The sequence below is a fragment of the Coregonus clupeaformis genome, unplaced genomic scaffold (genome assembly GCF_020615455.1).
Source record: "Coregonus clupeaformis isolate EN_2021a unplaced genomic scaffold, ASM2061545v1 scaf0179, whole genome shotgun sequence".
Classification (NCBI taxonomy): domain Eukaryota; kingdom Metazoa; phylum Chordata; class Actinopteri; order Salmoniformes; family Salmonidae; genus Coregonus; species Coregonus clupeaformis.
In genome coordinates, this window is record NW_025533634.1 from 521,089 (window position 1) to 544,173 (window position 23,085).

The 23,085-nt window shown below is 43.3% G+C and overlaps 2 protein-coding genes across 2 annotated transcripts in view; both read left to right on the plus strand.

Annotated features, from left to right (window-relative positions):
- LOC121554093 (VPS10 domain-containing receptor SorCS3-like) lies at positions 1 to 20,863 on the plus strand. Its single transcript, XM_041867549.1, has 5 exons — positions 1 to 261; positions 2,215 to 2,291; positions 12,816 to 12,923; positions 13,094 to 13,211; positions 20,781 to 20,863. Exons 1-5 carry the CDS (start codon positions 133 to 135, stop codon positions 20,781 to 20,783), a joined length of 435 nt encoding a protein of 144 aa, XP_041723483.1. The 5' UTR covers positions 1 to 132; the 3' UTR covers positions 20,784 to 20,863.
- The window catches only part of LOC121554094 (VPS10 domain-containing receptor SorCS3-like), a 12,536-nt gene continuing 10,244 nt past the window's right edge, over positions 20,794 to 23,085 (plus strand). Inside the window, exons 1-2 of the mRNA XM_041867550.1 lie at positions 20,794 to 20,894; positions 21,787 to 21,958. Of these exons, the coding sequence (XP_041723484.1) occupies positions 21,797 to 21,958 (162 nt within the window). The 5' untranslated portion in view covers positions 20,794 to 20,894; positions 21,787 to 21,796. The remainder of the gene's footprint in view (positions 20,895 to 21,786; positions 21,959 to 23,085) is intronic.

A 23,085-nucleotide genomic window follows, 5' to 3' on the forward strand; every position in this document is an offset into this window, starting at 1 on the left:
GGTACTGTTTACTGCTTGACAAAGAAAATGAAGAAACACCATGTCATCTGTTTTGGTGGTTGGATTGGCTAGTTTTAGCGTCTGTTTTAGCATTTGTTCTCTATTTCTCCCTAGGTAGCAGGTATCAAAGGCATGCTGATCGCTAACAGGAGGCTAGACAACCAGGTGAAGACCTACATCACCTACAACAAGGGCCATGATTGGAGGTTACTGCAGGCCCCGGCGACAGACCTGGCTGGCAACGACATCCACTGTGTACTGGTGAGTTATACTGAAGCTAACAGGGAAGGCTCATCGCTGTGGTAATCATACATGATCTAAGACTGCCTGAACTCTGAGGTGCTTTCCTAGACCCAGATTAAGCCTACTCCAGGACTAAAAAGGCATACTCAATAGAGAATCTCGATTGAAAGTTCATTTTAGTAAAGGAATATGTGTTCAGTTCCCTTCAAGTTATGTACATCAATGATAACTGTGTGTTACATCACACACTCAAGGGAGTTTGCTTACTCATCTTAAGGGAAGGGAAATTACTTTACATAATCACATTTAAGCTATGATATGAAGATGAATTGTGTACACACTCCTTATTATTTAAAGTTATTATTAATTTATGTGCCCTATCTTTCCTTTTATCCCACGTGAGGCGACTGTAAAGGATGACTATGTAGAGAAATAACTTTGAGACATTAGCAGTAAGAGTTCATACTGCTTAAAAGCCTAGGGAGGCAATTGTGGAGGCTGCACGGCGTGCGCTGAGTGGGCTACAGGTTGAATACAATTGTGCATTCACGTGACGTTCTAATTACAGATTTCTTTTGATTACCCTGTTAAATCCCATTGCCCTTGGTGTCCTTACAGCAATGTCACGCTATCAATTGGCAAAGATGAAAGCGGACATTTTTTGTGGGAGCTCTGTGAACAGATACAAAATCATCCCTATGTCTCTATATTATTACGACAAACTATGGAGACGCAGCATGGCTTTTCAGAGGGAGGCTGCGGGAATTGGCTTGGTTGTGTTTAGATTTTTTCATGTTTTGTTAACCAAATATAGTTTGTTGTATAGTTACCTGACTATGTTAGCATTTGGTGTAAATGTAACTCACTGGAAGACTTCAGAATCAAAAGGATTCTATTAGGCAGTATCTTCAGGGTTTCTGAGATGAAATCCTGATAAAGACAGCATAGCAGCTTTTCTTTTCCTTATCTAAAGGACCTTCTCTTGAAACAAAAAGCATATACTTTGTGCACCTATAAAGATCAACCCTGTAGTGTTCTATGTAACATTGGGGATTTGACTGACCAGTGTATAATGGCTTCGTCAAATATAATGGACTGTCTGTCATTTCTCACCCCTCAGCCCTTCTGTTCACTCCATCTCCAACTGCAGACATTTGAAAACCCCTACCTGTCAGGCAGCATATCAACCAAGGCCTCAGCACCAGGAATTAAAGTGGCCACAGTTGAGAGAATACAGAATGACCATTTGATAGATAAGATTAGATTAGATTACCTTATTGTCCACTTATGTGGAATTCATTTGGCTGAATAGAAAGACATCTATTAAATTTAGGAAATGGTACAAAAAGAGAATAGCTGTCTATCATTTCCAGTCAGCACTGAAATTCCATTTGTAAATAATATGATGCAAGTCCTGTTATAAACAACTCATCATCGATTGTGTGGAAAGAATATTGTGTTTTAGCAACAACCAAATAATCTGCTTTCTTGATCTCTGTCCTCAAATAATCTTTGCTCTGTCACAAAAACAATAGTTTGTTCTCTCCTCCTATCCTCTAATCTCGTACTGGATCTGTGAGATCCCTAAGCCACTGTGAGCCTGTATAACTGTACTGAATCTGGCCAGAGACACACTATCACACTTCTGATGTTGGTCTTACTCAGAGATGTTAGGTTTTGGTGACGCAAAGTCACCCAGTTTATTTAAGTGGGCCAGTGCAGACTGAGGACACATGACACAACAGATGATGTTTGTTTGTGAGTGTGTGTTCCGCTATCTCTACACAACCCTCTGCTTCGGCCCAGTTCATCACTCGACCCTGCGCCCTCACACACACACCCACACACACACACCCACACACACACACACACACACACACACACACAAGTCAGCTGGTGCAGAGATCAGTTGGTGAACCTGACAAACACGATGCAGCTCAAAACTCGTTCTTTGTTGTATTTTTACCACAGGGAATACTGGGTCTGAGCGGTCGTACAATAACGTTGGAATGTTCATCTCATCTGATGCTGGTAACAACTGGAAACAGGTGAGTTTAGTCTGAATCTGGGGGTTAAATCTAAGGCATTCAAGGAAAACACTGAATATTGTAGTCTGGAGAATAAGTATTTTGGACATGTACTGCTGTCTCTGACTTTTGATCAGTGTTTTGAAACTCAGTATTCAGCTGTAAACTGCAGTAGATAAATGTGTACAGTAGGTATATGATAAAAACTGTATGTAAATATTATATTATATTGAATTGCCTCTGTGTCCCCTTTCAGATATTCGAGGAGGAACACTGATAGATTAATTTGTATTTTAAGAATAATGACTAAAGGATTTCACCCCAAATACAGTACAAATGTGTGAATGGTGTTAGAGTTATAATGTAGTGTCAACCCATTAACAGAGGGGGGGGGGGAGTTAGAAACTGTTGAAAGCATTCCAGGGTGAAGGGGACTAAGAAACGGTTTATAGGTGGGCGGAGCAAAGTGCCTTTGTGTGTCAAGGAATATAAAAGCTGTATGTATGTTTTTTGGCGCCAGAGCTCTCCATGAATAAAAATACAGATCATTCTTGCTGGTGGCGGACCTTTGTTTAATTCATGATTAAACCAGATAATTTACACCCTCTGGGAATTATTCAGAGCATTAAGTTTGATTAATTAGAGATAGAAATTCTCGTGACAAATGGTCCTTCGAGCCAGATCTTAAAATACATCTTTATCGTTCTGAGGACACCGAAAACCGTGCACGGGCGGATGATAGCATCCGTATAGAATAGACCTGGCCTTCGACGTTAAGGTTATAAACAGGCCGGTGATGAATCTTATGAACGATAAAGACGTTAACGAGTTTGAAAAAGCATTTAAATCCGAACTGCAAGGAGAAGGTCAGTAATTTGTATTCATGGATTTTGGTGTAATTATTTGAACTTGTATGAGAATAGTAATTCTTGCGGAGGGCAGAGAATAGTTACCAAAATCTCATAAGAGAATTAAAAGGGAGGAAGGGGGTCTGAAATGACTCAAGGTGAATGGCCATCACCAAAATAAACTAGTTAATATTGAGATTGTACGGGGTACAGTGTTTACAATATAAACAGGAAGGGAGATAATTATCATCGTGTCCATCGAAATACGTGATAATTGTTTCAAGGGAGGGACTAAAATAGGTCACGTGAGAAGAAAATGGTTGTCCCATCCCTTTCATGAAACTGGGGTTTTAAAAAACTCTGGGTTACGGGTTGGATAATTTAAATGGTTAATTACAAAACAGATCATAAACATTGGCTCAAGAGTCGCACCAGATAATATGTCCCAGGAAAATAATTCTGGATTGAATTATTACTAAACGGGGGGGATTTCTTATTTTTCCACCATGGGAAATAAATATTCTAAAGAGGTTTGAGAATTAACGGGGGATGAAAGATATAGCATTGTGTTAAGGGAATCGAAGAAATATCTTTTATGGATCCATTTGGGAGAAGAGGTATGGATTTATTGGGCATCTCGATGTGGAGAAATTAGAGGCTAAACTGTGGAACGGATTTGAAGAAACAGCTAGGGGAGGGGCTAGACACAGCAAGAGTATGGCTTTTGGAGAGTTAGGAAAGACTATAGAGAATTTTGCTAGAGAGTGTAAGGCCCCGTGTAAATACTGTAACAAAACAGGTCATAACCATCGCGACTGCAGAGCTAAGGGAAAGGGCAATGTCCGGGAAATGACAGTCTATTTTTTGGTTCCACGGGTAAAATGTTTGAAGAAGTAATTTGTGTCGATTAAGAATTGGCTAAAAACACCACGAAGCGATTATTTGAGAGGTACCTATACATTTCTAACGATATATACGTATGAACTTTCTCACCCAAACGTAGATGTACGTCATGGGTGAGAAAGTAGAGAATATTTACATTTGCATTTTTGGTCATTTAGCAGACGCTCTTGTCCAGAGCGACTTGCAGGAGCAATTGGGGTTGGGTGCCTTGCTCGGGGGCACATCGGCAGATTTTTCGCCTGGTCAGCTCGGGGATTGGAACCGGCGACCTCTCGGTTGCTGACACGGTGCTCTTGGTTACTGGGCTACCTGCCGCCCCATATGAGTTTAAGGTTGTGCCGTTGTTTGATTATGTGATAAGGTTATGTGATAAGGTTTAATGGATAATCGGACCATTGTCACGATCGTCTTGGAAAGGAGTAGACCAAAGCGCAGCGTGTTGCACGAACATGATGCTTTATTTAATTAAAGCGAAACACGAAACAACAAAACAAATAACGATTTGTGAAGTCCACAGTGACAATGACTGACTAGGAACAAAAACCCACAAACACAAGGTGAAAACAGACAGTTTAAATATGGCTCCCAATCAGAGACAACGAGCCAACAGCTGACACTCGTTACCTCTGATTGGGAGTCACTCAAACAAAGAAATACAACAACCTAGAACAACCCAACCAAGAAACAGAACACAAAGAAACGAACACACCCTGGCTCAACATACAGAGTCCCGGAGCCAGAGCGTGACAGTACCCCCCCTAAAGGCGCGGACTGCGACCGCGCCTCAATAAGGGCTAAACAAGGGAGGGCTGGGCGGGCATACCTCCTCGGCGGCGGTTCTGGCCCCGGCCTTGCCCACCACCCTCCAAACAACCCCCCATAGCGCCCCTGGTCCGGTCTGACCCCGCTGGCTGGATCTGGACTGGACAATGATGGAGCGGATTGCTTACGCTCCGTTGTGGAGCAGCTGACCGGTCTTACCAGGCTGACGACTCGCACCCCGGGCTTGGTGCGAGTAGCAGGACCGGGCTGAACCAGGCTGACGACTCGCACCCCTGGCTTGGTGCGAGTGGCAGGAACGGACCGGGCCGGGCTGGCGACGCACACCGTAGGCTTTGTGCGTGGAGCAGGGACAGGCCGGGCTGGGCTGGTGACGCACACCGTAGGCTTTGTGCGTGGAGCAGGGACAGGCCGGGCTGGGCTGGCGACGCACACCGTAGGCTTTGTGCGTGGAGCAGGGACAGGCCGGGCTGGGCTGGCGACGCACACCGTAGGCTTTGTGCTTGGAGCAGGGACAGGCCGGGCTGGGCTGGCGACGCACCCTGTAGGCTTGGTGCGTGGAGCAGGGACAGGCCGGGCTGGGCTGGCGACGCACACCGTAGGCTTTGTGCTTGGAGCAGGGACAGGCCGAGCTGGACTGGCGACGCACCCCGTAGGCTTGGTGGGAATGGCAGGAACAGGCCGGGCTGGGCTGACGACGCGCACCACTGACTTGGTGGGAATGGCAGGAACAGGCCGGGCTGGGCTGACGACGCGCACCACTGACTTGGTGGGAATGGTAGGAACAGGCCGGACCGTACTGGGGACACACACCACTGGCCCCACGCAGGGATCAGGAACGGGCCGGACCGGACTGGTAACACACCCCAGTACCTCTCGCCGTGCCTCCACACTTTCCCTCTCCTCTGTGCCCAGTGGCCCCCCTAACCTGGCGGCCTTCTCTGCCAACGCTTTGCACCACTCTAACCCGTACACCTGCTGCCCCGACGTCGTGAGCCCCCCCCTAAAAATTTCCTGGGGGACTCTCCCCTTGGCCAAGGCCTCTCTCCCTCTTGCCAGACTCGCAATCATCTCCTGCCACGTCCATCCTCTCTCCTCGTCACGCTGCTTGATCCAGTCGAGGTTGCCACGGAGATCTGCCAGCGATGGCTCCTGAACACGCTGCTTGGTCTGGTTAAGGTGGGTTTTTCTGTCACGATCGTCTTGGAAAGGAGTCGACCAAAGCGCAGCGTGTTGCACGAACATGATGCTTTATTTAATTAAAGCGAAACACGAAACAACAAAACAAATAACGATTCGTGAAGTCCACAGTGACAATGACTGACTAGGAACAAAAACCCACAAACACAAGGTGAAAACAGACAGTTTAAATATGGCTCCCAATCAGAGACAACGAGCCAACAGCTGACACTCGTTACCTCTGATTGGGAGTCACTCAAACAAAGAAATACAACAACCTAGAACAACCCAACCAAGAAACAGAACACAAAGAAACGAACACACCCTGGCTCAACATACAGAGTCCCGGAGCCAGAGCGTGACAACCATAACTAATGTGGTTATAGAAGTAAGGTATAAATAGTAGAGAGCCAATAGAGGGTTCCATTGAACTATTATGTTTTGTTGGGCATTTCAATGGCATAAGGTGAAATCTGTATGTATGAGTGAATTCAACGGCTGGTATGAATGGTAACCGGATACTACTGAGTATTTGGTTCATTGATGTTGAATGGAAGATTTGAAGCGTGGTTGGGGTTAAATAGAAAGACTCACTTATTCAATAGGGAATGGGTGTAGGGAGAGAGAGTTTTTACGTGTATTAAAAGTTGAATTAGATAGCTTTAGAAGTATTCTAGATAGGTCTATGAAAATATGTTACAAGTACGAATGACATTATTCCCTAAGAAGGAAGATGATTAGGGCAGGTCCCCGCGCCTCCCCCGTTGTGTAGGAAGGAGCGGGGGGGGTGAGAGACAGTACATAGTTCAGATGATAGGAATATCATTAAATGTATGCTTATCAACGATATCAAGTATTTGTTTTATTAATTAGGGCCGAATCAGAGAGAACAGTTAAAGAAATTGAATAGCGAACTGAAATGGCGATAGAGCTGTGAAAATTGAGTTGAGGACAAAGGAGAATAATTTATTGCTCTGGTTAGCGGGAAAAAATAGAGACAGACCAGCGAGTTAGATTGAGCTGTAAGATTTCAAGTAGAGGTCTAAATACTTGACTGGAAGGAAGTGCTTTGATACATTCAAATGGTTATAACTTTATTGTATAGGTTGGGTAACACAAGTGGTGTATAAAAATAAGTGGTGAATTCTAAAACGATAATTTGGTTTCGTTACGTGAACAATGGGATATCGTTTTTACTATTAGGATGATGATTGAATAAACATTGGTTATAAGTATGAAGTTATTAAACAATATGTTTATATTTTAAAAACATCAATGCAACAGGTTGCAATGATTAAATTAATAGAAAGAGAATGCCTGGGATAAAATATAATGTCTTACTTACACGGAGTATGTGATTGTATTGGCTAATGAATGAAAAATGACATTTACAGGGGCGAAAGGAACAATAGAAGGGGAGACAGATTTTCCTATGGTGTTGGTAAAATAATTGATAATGGATCATTTGAGATGAGATCACATGGAGCATATTTAGGGGTTCAATAATCATTGTGAGATTAGTTATGAGGAATTAGATTGATACAAACGATTATTGATGAGTTAGGACTGGGGATATCTGTATCATGTTTTGTGTGTACTTACCATCTTTAGATTACTGATGGTAATTGAAGGTTGACAAAATGTATAACCAGGAGAAAGAGATTAGCTTATCTCATTGGAATGTTGCCAAGGGCTAGGGGGAGCAGTAGTGAAGTTAGGCAGTATTTAGGTCGTAAAAGTGAGCTACCAAATTAAGTGGGGCCTGGCTATTTGTGGTTGTTGTTTTTCAAATTGGGTTTTTCAAATAGAAAACAACACACCTAGTATGATGGTTATAAAGGGTTGTTATGTTGAATTTAGGGGCTTTTCAACAGTTCATAGGTGGTGTTTACTATGCTGTGGGATAGAACGGTTTGTTGGGTGATTTCAATGGCCTCTGGGCTCTGTTTTGACTTTCTGGTGTTGATTGGTCATCCACACTGGTGGTTCTGGGGGCATGAGAGGAGGACTTTGGGATGGTTTATTTTATCAAATTGAGGGTAATTTATAGTGCTGTGAAAAGTGTGAAGAAGATTATAATTTGGTAATAATAGGATTTGAAACATTAAAATAACAGAAGAGGGAGAGAGCTTTCCCTGAATGAAAGATACCTGTTGCTAGTCAATTGTACTAATCTTGGATTACTTTTACGGGATAGAAGTAAATTGAGATATTATCAAATGTTGTCATTTACATTTACATTTCATTTTTATTATGCTTTAATAAACAACAAGTTGGTATTTGAAACTAAATTAATGCAATGAGCTGCAGTAATCAGAGGAAGGCCCAATCTAATGCGAAACAGCTATTGCCTAGATCATTGATTTATTAATAAGATCAGGAAGATAGTAATAATAGGAAACTGGATAGGATAATTTAAGATAGGGACTAGCTGTCCAGAAATAGATGAACCAAGTAAATCAGTCAAAGGATGACGGAGTCAATTCAACTAACCCGTCCACGATAAAATATTTTCTCCTCCAAGAATGGAACCAAGGGGAAGTAGAGGGAGTCCCGGATGAAAATCTCTGGTTAAAGTGGATGAAGTACACTGCTAGGGCCTTGGGGGAGACCAATTGTTATGCATGCTCCATTGGGCGACCGACAATGTTGACCGCCCCAGTGCCAAAGGAAATGTTTACCTGTGTATTAGACCTGGGGTCCAATCAAAAAGAGCACAATTGCACAGGAATTGGGCTAGCAAAGTTGACTTACTCGGCCTGCCCACCTAGGTTCACTTTAACTCCTGGCGAATACCAGTCTTACAGACATAGAAATGGCACCCGTAACTTGGGTGATTTTGATGGCTGTAAGGAGATAATTAATGTGACTGATTTAGATAGGGGAGGGGGGAGGGAAAAATTATGAACCTTACCATCCCTCTGACTGATGTGTGGTGGGCATGTACTAACAAAGGGAGCATTCGACAGACATTACCAGAAGGATGGGTGGGTACTTGTGCCCCAGTATTGTTGGTCCAACGTGTAAGAATTAGTCATCAAAGACCAGTGACAGGAGGAATAATCAGGAGGAGAAGAAATATAGGTCAGGAAGGAAATAACCAAATTTGGATATATGGTATAGGCATCCCCAGGGGTGTTCCAGACGAATACAAAGCTATGAATCAAATATGGGAGGGTTTTACCACAACATTTTCTGGTGGGTGACAATAAACAAGATTGTGAAGTGGATTAATTATATCTATTACGACCAACAACGATTTATTGGCGGGACTAGGGATGCAGTAAAAGGGATTTCTGAAATTATCCGCCATCCCACTCATGACTTAGTAAAAGAGGTTGGCTCTAGATCAGGCAGAAAGGGCCAATGTCTATAGAATGATAAGCCATTGTTGCACATTTATCCCTAACAACACCACACTGGATGGGACAGTCACCAGAGCTCTTGCAGAATTAACTGCACTAAGTGAAGAATGAACTGAGAACTCAGAAGTTAGTACATCGTGGATAGGGTGGTTTGATGAAATGGTTGGTAAATGGAAAACCATAGCAGCCACCATCTTAGGGGCGGTCAGTGTTTGTATGGGTATTCTTGTATTATGTGGTTGTTGTCTTATTCCCTGTGTCCGAGGATTGGTGAGTAAGGCATTGGTGAAATGCAGTATCTCAACAATGATGAGAGATGGACCGACTCCGGACTCTGACCAGGGGAATGTGAAAAACGATCCTCCAGGCTTGGTGGATGACGAGGATTTTGACCCTGAAAGACCACCATTGGATGAAATGTTTATTAGTTCTGACGTAATCTCTGAGATTAATCATGCTTGTAAATACATTTATCCCGAATGTGAAAACATTTAGTCAAAGGGGTGGATTGATAGATTAATTTGTATTTTAAGAATAATGACTAAAGGATTTCAACCCAAATACAGTATAAATGTGTGAACGGTGTTAGAGTTATAATGTAGTGTCAACCCACTAACAGAGGGGGGGAGTTAGAACCTGTTGAAAGTATTCCAGGGTGAAGGGGACTAAGAAACGGTTTATAGGTGGGCGGAGCAAAGTGCCTTTGTGTGTCAAGGGATATAAAAGCTGTATTTATGTTTTAGGCGCCAGAGCTCTCCATGAATAAAAATACAGATCATTCTTGCTGGTGGCGGACCTTTGTTTAATTCATGATTAAACCAGAGAATTTACACCCTCTGGGAATTATTCAGAGCATTAAGTTTGATTAATTAGAGATAGAAATTCTCGTGACAAACACAAAGTCTGATTTCTGGATAAAGGAGGGGCCCTAGTCGCTGTGAAACAACCAACCGTCCCCACCAGACATTTACAGTAGGTTTAAACCAAATCAACATGTTAATACTTCTATTGATGTCAAAAATGTTATGTAACTTTATCTGTTGATTAAAGACAGTTTTCAAGTTTGGAACAACTTGCAAAGCACAAACATATGCAATAAAGATACTAAATTGTTTCTTCACCAATTCCCCCTTTTAGTACTTTAACACATTGCCCATCCTCTTCTAAATTGGAGCGCCCACATTTTGCCTCAGTGAAGAACAACTCAACTGAAACCACATTTCTCTTCTTCTTATATCACTTTATATTTTTTTTTTGAAATTACTTTTAGCACCAGTCAAGTGTGGAGGACGCCCTTCCTTCCTGGTTGTGTCTCCTAGACTATTTAAGTGCACTAGTTGAGTAAAGGAACACAGTAGAAGCCCTCATAGCAGACCAGGGTTCAAATAGTATTTGTTTTCTTTCAGAATTTAATTGAGCCTTTTCATTTTCAGGAGTGCCATATGGGCGGGGTTTGCACTTTTGGGCCAATTCCATTGGATCCATTAGGCCAGGCAAGCTCAGTAATGGGCAGCTAAAGTATAATAAATACTGTTTGAACCCAGTCAAGCGCTGTAGGAGCCAATCGTCCGTGGTTTCTCTCTCTCTCTCTCTCGCGCTCTCTCTCTCTCTTTCTCTCCTCCCAGCTGGTATCCTCCTATTAGATGTGTTTCAATGTTTTGTCTGTTGTCTGAACTTATAGCCAGATGAAGGCATGCTGGCTGAGGGAGGTATGGATGGAAGCTGCAACAAGGGGGATGCTTCTTGTATCCTAGTGCAAGACTCTGCATTGTTGAGTGTTCTTCCCAACCTTGTCACACACAGTCCTCAAGTGTTCTAACATCTGAAGTGATGTTGATGAGCTGTCAGAATCAATAGAGAACAGGCCCGGAGAATGAAAGTTGCCCAATCTCATTTTCTTTTTTTATGTGTCTCTCCCCACCGCTCCACCCCTGTTTTGTAGTCGTTAGAACATGAAACGGTTCTATTCCGGTTTGTAATGTCCTATGTTTTTTCTTCTTCACCACCTCGCTATAGACTGTAAGTTAACCCAAGACCCATGACGTTGTTGTTTTCCCTTCAAGTTGTTATGCCTCCAAGCTTTGATAGTCAGAGAGTTCTGTTTTTTTCTTCTACTTCTATTCAGCAGAACGTGTGTTAACTGTAGTCAATTACATACAACCTGAGATTCAGTGGCTGACTGTCTATGGAGACTATTCACTCCACTGATCTTCCATGAACCCAGTTGACTCACTGTAATTGAGAGCATCTGGGCTCGTATTCTGAGTAGGAATGCTGATCTAGGATCAGATCTCCCCGGTCTGTGTCTCATTCATTATGATCTAAAAGGCAAAACTGATCCTAGATCACCACTCTTACTCAGAGATACACTATATATACAAAGGTATGTGGACACCTCTTCAAATTAGCGGATTTGGCTATTTCGCAAAGTTTAGGCCACACAAGCTCACAGAACGGGACCGCTGAGTGCTGAAGCGCGTCTGTCCTCAGTTGCAACACTCACTACTAAGTTCCAAACTGCCTCCGGAAGCAACATCACTACAAGAACTTAGTCGGGAGCTTCATGAAATGTGTTTCCATGGCCGAGCAGCCACACACAAGCCTAAGATCACCATTCGCAATGCCAAGCGTCGGCTAGAGTGGTGTAAAGCTTGCCGCCATTGGACTCTGGAGCAGTGGAAACGCATTCTCCGGAGTGGTGAATCACACTTCACCATCTGGCAGTCCGACAGACTAATCTGTGTTTGGCGGATGTCAGGAGAACACTACCTTCCCTATGCATAGTGGCAACTGTAAAGTTTGGTGGAGGAGGAAAAATGGTCTGGGACTGTTTTTCATGGTCCGAGCTAGTTCCCTTAGTTCCAGTGAAGGGAAATGTTAATGCTACAGCATACAATGACATTCTAGACGGTTCTGTGCTTCCAATGTTGTGGCAACAGTTTGGGGAAGGCCCTTTCCTTTTTCAGCAAGTAAATGCCCCCGTGCACAAAGTGAGGTCCATACAGAAATTGTTTGTTGAGATCGATGTGGGAGATCTTGACTGCCCTGCACAGGGCCCTGACCTCAACCCCATCGAACACCTTTGGGATGAATTGGAATGCAGACTGCGAGCCAGGCCTAATTGCCCAACATCAATGCCCGACCACACTAATGCTCTTGTGGCTGAATGGAAGCATGTCCCCGCAGCAATGTTCCAACATCTAGTGGAAAGCCTTCCCTGAAGAGTGGAGGCTGTTATAGCAGCAAAGGGGGGACCAACTCCATATTAATGCCCATAATTTTGGAATGAGATGTTCGATGAGCAGGTGTCCACATACTTTTGGTCATGTACTGCATGAGATGGGATTTGTTGCATCCCAAATGGCACCCTATTTACTAGCAGCCTACACTACTTTAGACCAGAGCCCTATAGGACCTGGGTGCCATTTGGGATTCATTTGATGTGTTATTGTGTTGTCACTCTGTTCCAGGATCAGTTTTGATGAGGGGCGGCAGTGGACCAGACATAGCTTCTCCTTGGTGCCTCTGTTCGTGGACGGGATGCTGGTGGAGGCCGGGACAGAGAACCAGATCATGACGTGAGTAGGGACGATGGAGGAATGGAGGGATGACATAGTAGTGATAAATGATCTAGAGATGGGGGATGATGTTATTTTGTCCTCGGTTCTTTTGGGACCCAGTTCCTTTTGGAGAGGAGGGAGCAGGGGTAGGAAGGAACAGTGAGGTTATCTTACTTTGCTTTCTCAAGGTTTTTTGGACACTTCAGCCATAGGTCAGAGTGGCAGCTTATCAAGATAGACTACAAGTCCATCTTCAACAGGAAATGTACAGAAGGAGACTATCAGACATGGCACCTTCACAACAAGGTAAGACCTCTTCAACAGGAAGTTGGGTAGGGGTGAAAATATATATATTATGATAAAAGCGCTGCATGAATCTATACATGCTATTGTTAAAAAAGAGGATAGTCTAAGTTTGGAACAGTGCTAAAGTTGTCTATCAACTGTACAAATGTAGCTCAACAGAACCAGTTACCACTGAAGTATCTGATCATCAATGAATGTGCCATTTGTTGATTAACACAGCAGTCCCATATCATCACGTAGGCCTATATGCACTTGTAACTTTGTTTCATTTGGGAAACTCTAAATTTCTATTTTATTCCATGATATTGTTGTTACAAAATAGATTTGTGTTGACTGTGATTAGGGCATGGGAATATAAGAGCATCTGCTAGGCTAAATTAACAAACTAGTCATGCATAGCTCACAGCATGATCCTCAAACCAAAGAATGGCCAAACTCGTGTTTCCATTTAATGCTAAGAAAAAAAATAAAAAAAATAAAAAAAATATATATATATATATATATATATATATATACAGTTGAAGTCGGAAATGTACATACACTTAGGTTGGAGTCATTAAAACTCGTTTTTCAACCGCTCAACAAATTTCTTGTTAACAAACTATAGTTTTGGCAAGTCGGTTAGGACATCTACTTTGTGCATGACCCAAGTAATTTTTCCAACAATTGCTTACAGACAGATTATTTAACTTATAATTCACTGTATCACAATTCCAGTAGGTCAGAAGTGGTCTAAGGCACTGCATCTCAGTGCTTGAGGCGTCACTACAGACCCCCTGGTTCGATTCCAGGCTGTATCACAACCGACGGTGATTGGGAGTCCAATAGGGCGGCGCACAGTTGGCCCAGCATCGTCCGGGTTTGGCCGGTGTAGGCCGTCATTGTAAATAAGAATTTGTTCTTAACTGACTTGCCTAGTTAAATAAAGGTAAAATAAAACAAAAAATAAATAAAAATAAACATAAACATTAAGTTGACTGTGCCTTTAAACAGCTTGGAAAATTCCAGAAAATGATGTCATGGCTTTAGAAGCTTCTGATAGGCTAATTGACATCATTTAAACTCTGAAGTTTACATACACCTTAGCCAAATGCATTTAAACTCAGTTTTTCACAATTCCTGACATTTAATCCTAGTAAAAATTGTCTTTGGTCAGTTAGGATCACCACTTTATTTTAAGAATGTGAAATGTCAGAATAATAGTAGAGAGAATTATTTATTTCAACTTTTATTTATTTCATCGCATTCCCAATGGGTCAGAAGTTTACATACACTCAATTAGTATTTGGTAGCATTGCCTTTAAATTGTTTAACTTGGGTCAAACATTCCGGGTAGCCTTCCACAAGCTTCCCACAATAAGTTGGGTGAATTTTGGCCCATTCCTCCTGACCGAGCTGGTGTAACTGAGTCAGGTTTGTAGGCCTCCTTGCTCGCACACGCTTTTTCAGTTCTGCCTTTACATTTTCTATAGGATTGAGGTCAGGGCATTGACTTTGTTGTCCTTAAGGCATTTTGCCACAACTTTGGAAGTATGCTTGGGGTCATTGTCCCCAAGCTTTATCTTCCTAACTGATGTCTTGAGATGTTGCTTCAATATATCCACATCATTTTCCTTCCTCATGATGCCATCTATTTTGTGAAGTGCACCAGTCCCTCCTGCAGCAAAGCACCCCCACAGCATGATGCTGCCACCCCCGTGCTTCACGGTTGGGATGGTGTTCTTTGGCTTGTAAGATCACCCTTTTTCCTCCAAACATAACAATGGTCATTATGGCCAAACAGTTCTATTTTTGTTTCATCAGACCAGAGGACATTTCTTCAAAAAGTCCAATCTTTGTCCCATGTGCAGTTGCAAACCGTAGTCTGGCTTTTTTATGGCAGTTTTGGAGCAGTGGCTTCTTCCTTGCTGAGCGGCCTTTCAGGTTATGTCGATATAGGACTTGTTTTACTGTGGAGATAGATACTTTTGTACCTGTTTCCTCCGGCATCTTCACAAGGTCCTTTGCTGTTGTTCTGGGATTGATTTGCACTTTTCGCACCAAAGTACGTCCATCTCTATGAGACAGAACTCGTCTCCTTCCTGAGCGGTATGACGGCTGCGTGGTCCCATGGTGTTTATACTTGCGTACTATTGTTTGTACAAATGAACGTGGTACCTTCAGGCATTTGGAAATTGCTCCCAAGGACGAACCAGACTTGTGGAGGTCTACCATTTTTTTTCTGAGGTCTTGGCTGATTTCTTTTGATTTTCCCATGATGTCAAGCAAAGAGGCACTGAGTTTGAAGGTAGGCCTTGAAATACATCCACAGGTACACCTTCAATTGACTCAAATGATGTCAATTAGCCTATCAGAAGCTTCTAAAGCCATGACATCATTTTCCAAGCTGTTTAAAGGCACAGTCAACTTAGTATATGTAAACTTCTGACCCACTGGAATTGTGATACGGTGAATTATAAGTGAAATAATCTGTCTGTAAACAATTTTTGGAAAGATTACTTGTGTCATGCACAAAGTAGATGTCCTAACCGACTTGCCAAAAGTATAGTTTGTTAACAAGAAATTTGTGGAGTGGCTCCAACCTAAGTGTATGTAAACTTCCGACTTCAACTGTATATATATATATATATATATATATATATATATATATATATATATATATATATATATATATTATACAGCCAAAATGCGAAATGTATAAGCATGTTGTTGAAGTACTGTTGTTGATGTGTTGTTGAAATGCTGAGCGCTCCTGCCAGCCTGTAGGCATGTCACATATGTTTCACAATTGATTTCTTAAATGGCGGGCTATAGCCTGGAAATAAAAATACATTTCTGTTCCTTCTTAGGCTAACTGGCTTGCTCCTGACTGATGTTAGAGTTAGAATGTTTTTTAATAGCCTGTTGAAAGGTTGAACGTCATTTGATAGTGATAGAATCACACAGTACTTCCCAAGTACATTTATTGTCTCCTCGGCTATAGAAGGTTTTAGCACAGCCTCTGAATGTCATAGAGACAAAACAAACAAGATATCCCCTATGCATCAGAGTCACGTCTTTACCCGGCATTTTACAGCTTGTTTCTAGCATAAAGCGTTGCGGACTAACGTGTCATTATAGATCACTTTATATAATCAGGTCCGGATATATTTCCCCCAAAACAACAAGTTAACAAGGGGGTAGGCCTATGCTTTTAGCTATTTTCTTTAACAAAAACCACAATACCCTCACATACCCCCTCTATTCGAGCCCTGGTTTTAACTTAATACAACAAGCCCTTCACTGACACAGATATATAAGGAGTGTACGGTGACTGAAGGAATTGGCTGACAAAGTCTATGGATAGTTGACTATAATTCCATCTGTCAAACAGGTCTACCTCTTATTTCTTGAATAGGAAGAAATAGGCTTCAAAACAAAGCCCTATTGTTGTTAGTAAAGTCAAATTAAACTGCTGCTGCTTCATGGTAATGTAAGGTATGTAAATTACTAGAATATGGCTTCTTGTGAGGTCAATAACTCTGATAAATAGCTTCAATTATATCAGTAGCAAGCTCACCTCCAGTCCTCATTTTCATCTTTGCTCTCTCCGTCTCAAACTAAACAGGACATCAGTAGGCCTAGTCTTCCATTTCAAAACTCGGGAAGGAAGTACATTTTCTTACAAATATAACTTTGCCCTGTACTTCTCCTAGCATGCTCTTCATGTAGCCTAGTCCTATAACATATAGTTTAGGCTATGGATCATTTTATTGAGACCACACTAGGCGCACTTGATATTGCGCGCACAGCAGAGAATCAGGGATGAGGGGCGTCATCAGGCACACATCGAGATACTATAATAAGCAACTAATTCTCAAACCCTGAGCAATATGACATTTAATCGATTACAAATTACTTGACCCTCCCCTGGTGTCACGCCCTGACTCAGAGGACGCTTATATGTTGAGTCAGGGTGTGTATATTCCTTGTTATGATTGTCTATGTTGTATTTTCTATGTTTAGATCTAGTATGTCTAGATCTATGTTGGCCGGTGTGGTTCCCAATCAGAGGCAGCTGTCGCTCGTTGTCTCTGATTGGGGATCATACTTAGGCAGCCTATTGGCACTAGTGGGTTGTGGGATCTTGTTCCGTGTGAGGTATGTTGTTTGTGTACCTTGGACTTCACGTGTCGTTTAGTTTGTTGTTTTTGTCGTTGTTTATTCGGTTCTAATAAACATGTATGCATATCACGCTGCACCTTGGTCTGACCCGTCTATGAACGAACGTGACAGAAGATCCCACCAAACGAGGACCAAGCAGCGTGCCCAGGAGGAGCGAATAGCCATGACACAGGTGGGCAAATGGTGGTCATGGGAGGAGATATTTGCAGGGAAAGGGCCATGGGCGAAGGTAGATGCCCAGGCAGGAGAGGTGAAACGGCGCCAACCGTGCCGACGACGGAGACCCGAGAGGCAACCCCAAGAACATTTTTTGGGGGGGCACACGGGGTGGATGACGAGGCTACAGGAGGCTAAAAGGGAGAAGGAAAGTGTTAGGCAGCAGAAGGAGCGGGGGTTAATAAAGGAACCCAGTTCTGCTCCTCGCACCAAGCCAGTGGTGCGCGTCGCCAGCCCGGTCCTGCCTGTTCCTGTCCCTCGCACCAAGCCAGTGGTGCGCGTCGCCAGCCCGGCCCGGCCTGTTCCTGCCCCTCGCACCAAGCCAGTGGTGCGCGTCGCCAGCCCGGTCCGGCCTGTTCCTGTCCCTCGCACCAAGCCAGTGATGCGCGTCGCCAGCCCGGCCCGGCTTGTTCCTGCCCCTCGCACCAAGCCAGTGGTGCGCGTCGCCAGCCCGGCACGGCCTGTTCCTGCCCCTCGCACCAAGCCAGTGGTGCGTGTCGCCAGCCCGGTCCGGCCTGTTCCTGTCCCTCGCACCAAGCCAGTGGTGCGCGTCGCCAGCCCGGTCCGGCCTGTTCCTGCTCCTCGCACCAAGCCAGTGGTGCGTGTGTCCAGTCCGGCACGGCCTGGAGCCAGAGCAGTCCGCTCCACCGGTGCCTGATCCAGCTCCGGTCAGCGGCTCCACTCCGGAGCCAGAGTAGTCCGCTCCACCGGGGTCCAGTCCAGATCCGGTCAGCGGCTCCACTCCGGAGCCAGAGCAGTCCACTCCACCGGTGCCCAGTCCAGCTCCGGTCAGCGGCTCCAGTCGGGAGCCTGAGCAGTCCGCTCCACCGGTCCAGCTCCGGTCAGCGGCTCCAGTCCAGACCCAGACGTCAGCCCCTCTCCAGGTTCGGGGTCTCCCACACCAGGGTCCAGACAGGGCTTGGAGTATAGTGGGAGGAAGGAGAGGGGAAGCAACGCGCCGAGGTCTAGACCAGACCAGGGGCGCAACAGGGAGGCGAAGAGTGAGAGGTCGTCACGCCCTGAGCCGGATCCGCCTCCGAGGCGGAATGCCCACACGGAATGCCCACCCGATATGCAATCTGTTGGTCACAGATACCTTAAAAAAAATTGATTTCACAATGGGCCTCAGGATCTCGTATGTGCATTTCAATTGTTGTCGATAAAATGCAATTGTGTTTGTTGTCCGTAGCTTATGCCTGCCATACCATAACCCCACAGCCACCATGGGGCGCTCTGTTCACAACGTTGACATCAGCAAACCGCTTGCCCACACGATGCCATACGCGTGGTCTGCGGTTGTGAGGCAGGTTGGACGTACTGCCAAATTCTCTAAAACGATGTTGGAGGTGGCTTATGGTTGAGAAATGAACATTCAATTCTTTGGCAACAGCTCCGGTGGACATTCCTGAAGTCATTATGCCAATTGCACGCTCTTTCAAAACTTGAGACATCTGTGGCATTGTGTTGTGTGACAAAACTGCACCTTTTAGTGACCTTTTATTGTCCACATTACAAGGTGCACCTGTGTAATCATGCTGTTTAATCAGCTTCTTGATATGCCACACCTGTCAGGTGAATGGATTATGTTGACAAAGGAGAAATGCTCACTAACAGGGATGTAAACAAATTTGTGCACAACATTTGAGAGAAATAAGCTTTTTGTGCATATGGAACATTTTGGGATCTTTTCAGCTCATGAAACATGGGACCAACACTTTACATGTTGTGTTTATATTTTTGTTCAGTGTATATACATTGATATAACACTTGATATAGTGTATTAATAATAATTCCCACGCGGGGCCAGTATGAAAAAATTTATGCACTCACTAAAACTGTAAGTCGCTCTGGATAAGAGCGTCTGCTAAATGACTAAAATCTCAAATCTAAAATCTAATAATAAGTGAGGAGAGATTAGTATTAATGTGTAACCAAAACATCATAGGAGTCTGCACGACTATAATGTACTAAACTGGACACAATGCTTTTGTTTGACTTGCATTACCAAAGCTGTGATTATGTGGTGCTGTAATGTCCTTAACTGGACACTGTACCCTCATTGGACTCACTTGGTCCCTTATAACTATTATCCCGACCAACCATAACATCATAACTTCACTTGACAGCCTGTCAATAAATTGGGGGAGGTTCCTAATCACACTGAGGCCAGACCCGTCCATAGGGAGTCCTAGAGGGACCTCAGGCTTCGTTGCTTCTTTGTTAGGTCTGGCTAGGTAATTAATTGATTAATCAATGACAGCGTCATTATTAGAATGGGCACTTGCCTAACCTGCTTTGCCCGATGTAAATCACTTTGTGATTGGGAGGTAGCTAACGTCAACCTGTGTTGCCTGTGTTGACATGGAGTCCCCCAGGGCTCAGTCTTCGTACCTCTGCTGATCTGGAGCATTTGTCAACTGCAGCCCAATCAATATATAATAATGATGCGTTGCAATGCAAAAAAAATGCTATTATATGTATTGTGCTGAGGGAATAGGAAAGAGAAGCTGTAACATATAACACAGTAATACTGTATGTCCTTTGGATCAAAATCATATCAAATTGTATTAATCACATGCTTCGTTGTCACGATCGTTGAGAGACGGGTCAGACCAAGGTGCAGCGTGAAAAGCATACATGTTTATTTAACCCAATAAACATAAACAAAACAAGACACAACGTAACGTGAAGTCCTCAGGCTATACACATACAAGCCTAACACGGAACAAGATCCCACAACTAAGGTAGGCAAACAGGCTACTTAAGTATGATACCCAATCAGAGACAACGAGCGACAGCTGTCTCTGATTGGGAATCACACCCGGCCAAACATAGAAACACCACATCTAGATCCTAAACATAGAAATTCTAACAGAGTTTCACACACTGACCAAACTACCTAGAGAATAACAGTATCTCCAGGTCAGGGCGTGACATTCGTAAACAGCAAATGTAGACTAACAGTGAAATGATTACTTACGGGCCATTTCCAACAATGCAGAGACAAAAATGTAGAAAAATAATAATAAATACACAATGAGTAACGATAACTTACAATGGCTATATACAATGGGTACCAGTACCGAGTTGATGTGCAGGGTATGAGGTAATTGAAGTTGATATGTGCAAATAGAGTAGCTAGAGGCAAAGTGTTGATATTGATCTCATTCTGTATGTGATCTGTTATAGTGATTATGGCTTTGAACGGCGTAGAGAAGAGAACTGTCTACCAGCGTTCTGGTTCAACCCATCTGTTGTATCAAGGAGCTGCAGCCAAGGACATAACTACCTCAACAGCACAGGGTGAGTTGCACATAGGGACACTATTTTGTAGCGTTTCTATGTTGTCTATTCTAAGTGAAGGCAACCCTTCTGTATATTTCTGCTCAACGAAAGGTAAAATATTTTTCTGTGTTTTTAGAATGTTTTCCATTTCATTTTGTAAAGCATTATGTTGGTCATAATATGGTCCATGATAAAAAGCCTGAATAGGTATCAAACATTCCAAAAGAGAACTACAAAAACACATTAAAGCTTACAGTAGCTACAGTATCTCTCTGTATAGGTTGGCCAATGCTTCATCATCTTCCCATCTTCCCACTGTAATGAAACACTGTCAGGGTGTCACACCCACTGGCACGGCTCCTAGTGTGAATAGTGATATTGGCTATTCAGGCCTGAGTCATTCACCAGACAGTAGATCTATACTGAGTGACATAGTGTACTGCTGAGAGCTACAAAGCACTGTCAGGAGTCCTAGGACACAGATTAGGACGCCTCAGGATGTCTGAGGTCTGAGGAGAACGGTACATCTTTCATTTATTAATTTGCGTCCCTAAGGTTAAAAGTCAAGTGTTGTCTAGGAGTTAGTAAGCATTTTGGAGTTTTGTCAATGTGACCGACAACTACTGTACGTCTTGTGTCAAACATGAACTTTCAGTGTTAAACGTAATGTTTTGTTTAGTAGTTACTAAGCATTTTTTTATTTAGTCAAAGAATAGCAAGTCTTGTTCACTAGCTCTGTCACTTCCACAATCACTTTGAGGTAAAAAATTAAAAATATGCGATTTCTTGTCAGCTTCATTGATGAACGTGACCAATACCTTAGCCTTGTTAACAAGTAGCGTCATGAAGCCATAACCTCAGTAAACCACACTAAACATGTCCTAACTCATTCATATGGAATCTTCTTAAGGTACCGAAAAATGGTGTCCAACAACTGCATCAAGGGAGTCAAGGACATGTACACACCCAGGAAGCAGATGTGTCCCAACAGGGCTCCAAAAGGCCTTTCTCTCTCCACCAGAGAGGGCAAGCTTACCGCCGACCTGGGAACCAACGTCACCTTCCTGGTGCATCTAGATGAGGTAGGGCTTGGCCAAAAGCCAAAATGGCCTCCTTTTTGTATATCATTGTTCTGGGCCTAGGAGCCCAAATGGATGCCGTTGTATACATTACTGTCATGAGTTGCATTGATTTTTACCTTAAGCAATGGAATGAAAAATCAATGTGTTTTGTATTGGTATGCATGGTTGTAAAAGTAATACTAGCATGTGGTGCACAACTCACTCAATGTAGACCTATGTTACTGAGTGAAATATTTGATGTGTTTCCCATATGTTCAACATGGATGTTTCTCCAGGCATACGGCTGAAATTATTTCCCTGTTATGTCATCCCATATACACCAACTGCTGAAAGTTTAGTAGTAACTTGTAACATAACATCACCCACACACAGCTACAGGCACTGAGCTCCGAGCCCAGAGACAGAGTAAGAGCTAAAGACCTTGGAGAGAGATGCACCCTGGAGACCCTGTTATAGATTGATAGACACAGAGTAGCCTTCTTCTAGGGACAGGGCCTTGCCTCGCTCCCCTCACTCCCTAGGCACTTTTAAACCACATCACATTAAATTCAGGTGGAATAAGTGTGGTAGCGCTCTGCTCTGTACGGTTGTGCTTTCCACCTGCGCTGCAGCTGAGAAGTAAGTGTCTCTCCCACGAGGTCTCTCCCGGGACAAGCTGTCATATTACAGTGTGATGAGTTGAGGAGACTAATGGAGGTGAGGAATCCTCATGGCGTTGGGTCTTATGCATTTGGAAAATCCTTCGCTCCCGTTGAATTCAGACTTTAATTTATATTCATGAAGCCCAAGATGGCAGTATTTCTTGGGGAGAGCAAATGGGTCTAAATATTTAATGTGTTCAGAAAACCTAAAAAAAAAAGGAGAGAGAGAGGTGGAAGAAACTTAGATGTTTTGAGAGAGGGATAGGATCTGTAGTGTCACACGTCAAGATTTCATTATCACAAAGTGACCTTATAGCATGTCATGTGTACACCAACCAGATTTACTGTACATTAGCTACCTTATAGCATGTCATGTGTACACAAACCAGATTTACTGTACATTAGCTACCTTATAGCATATAATGTGTACACCAACCAGATTTACTGTACATTAGCTACCTTATAGCATGTCATGTGTACACCAAC

Bases quoted from the DNA above. Each gene is read 5' to 3' on its own strand.
- LOC121554093 (XM_041867549.1), top strand. From the start codon at position 133: ATGCTGATCGCTAACAGGAGGCTAGACAACCAGGTGAAGACCTACATC. The intron at 262-2,214 runs GTGAGTTATACT...TTTTTACCACAG, and splicing joins ACGACATCCACTGTGTACTG to GGAATACTGGGTCTGAGCGG. The intron at 2,292-12,815 runs GTGAGTTTAGTC...ACTCTGTTCCAG, and splicing joins CTGGTAACAACTGGAAACAG to GATCAGTTTTGATGAGGGGC.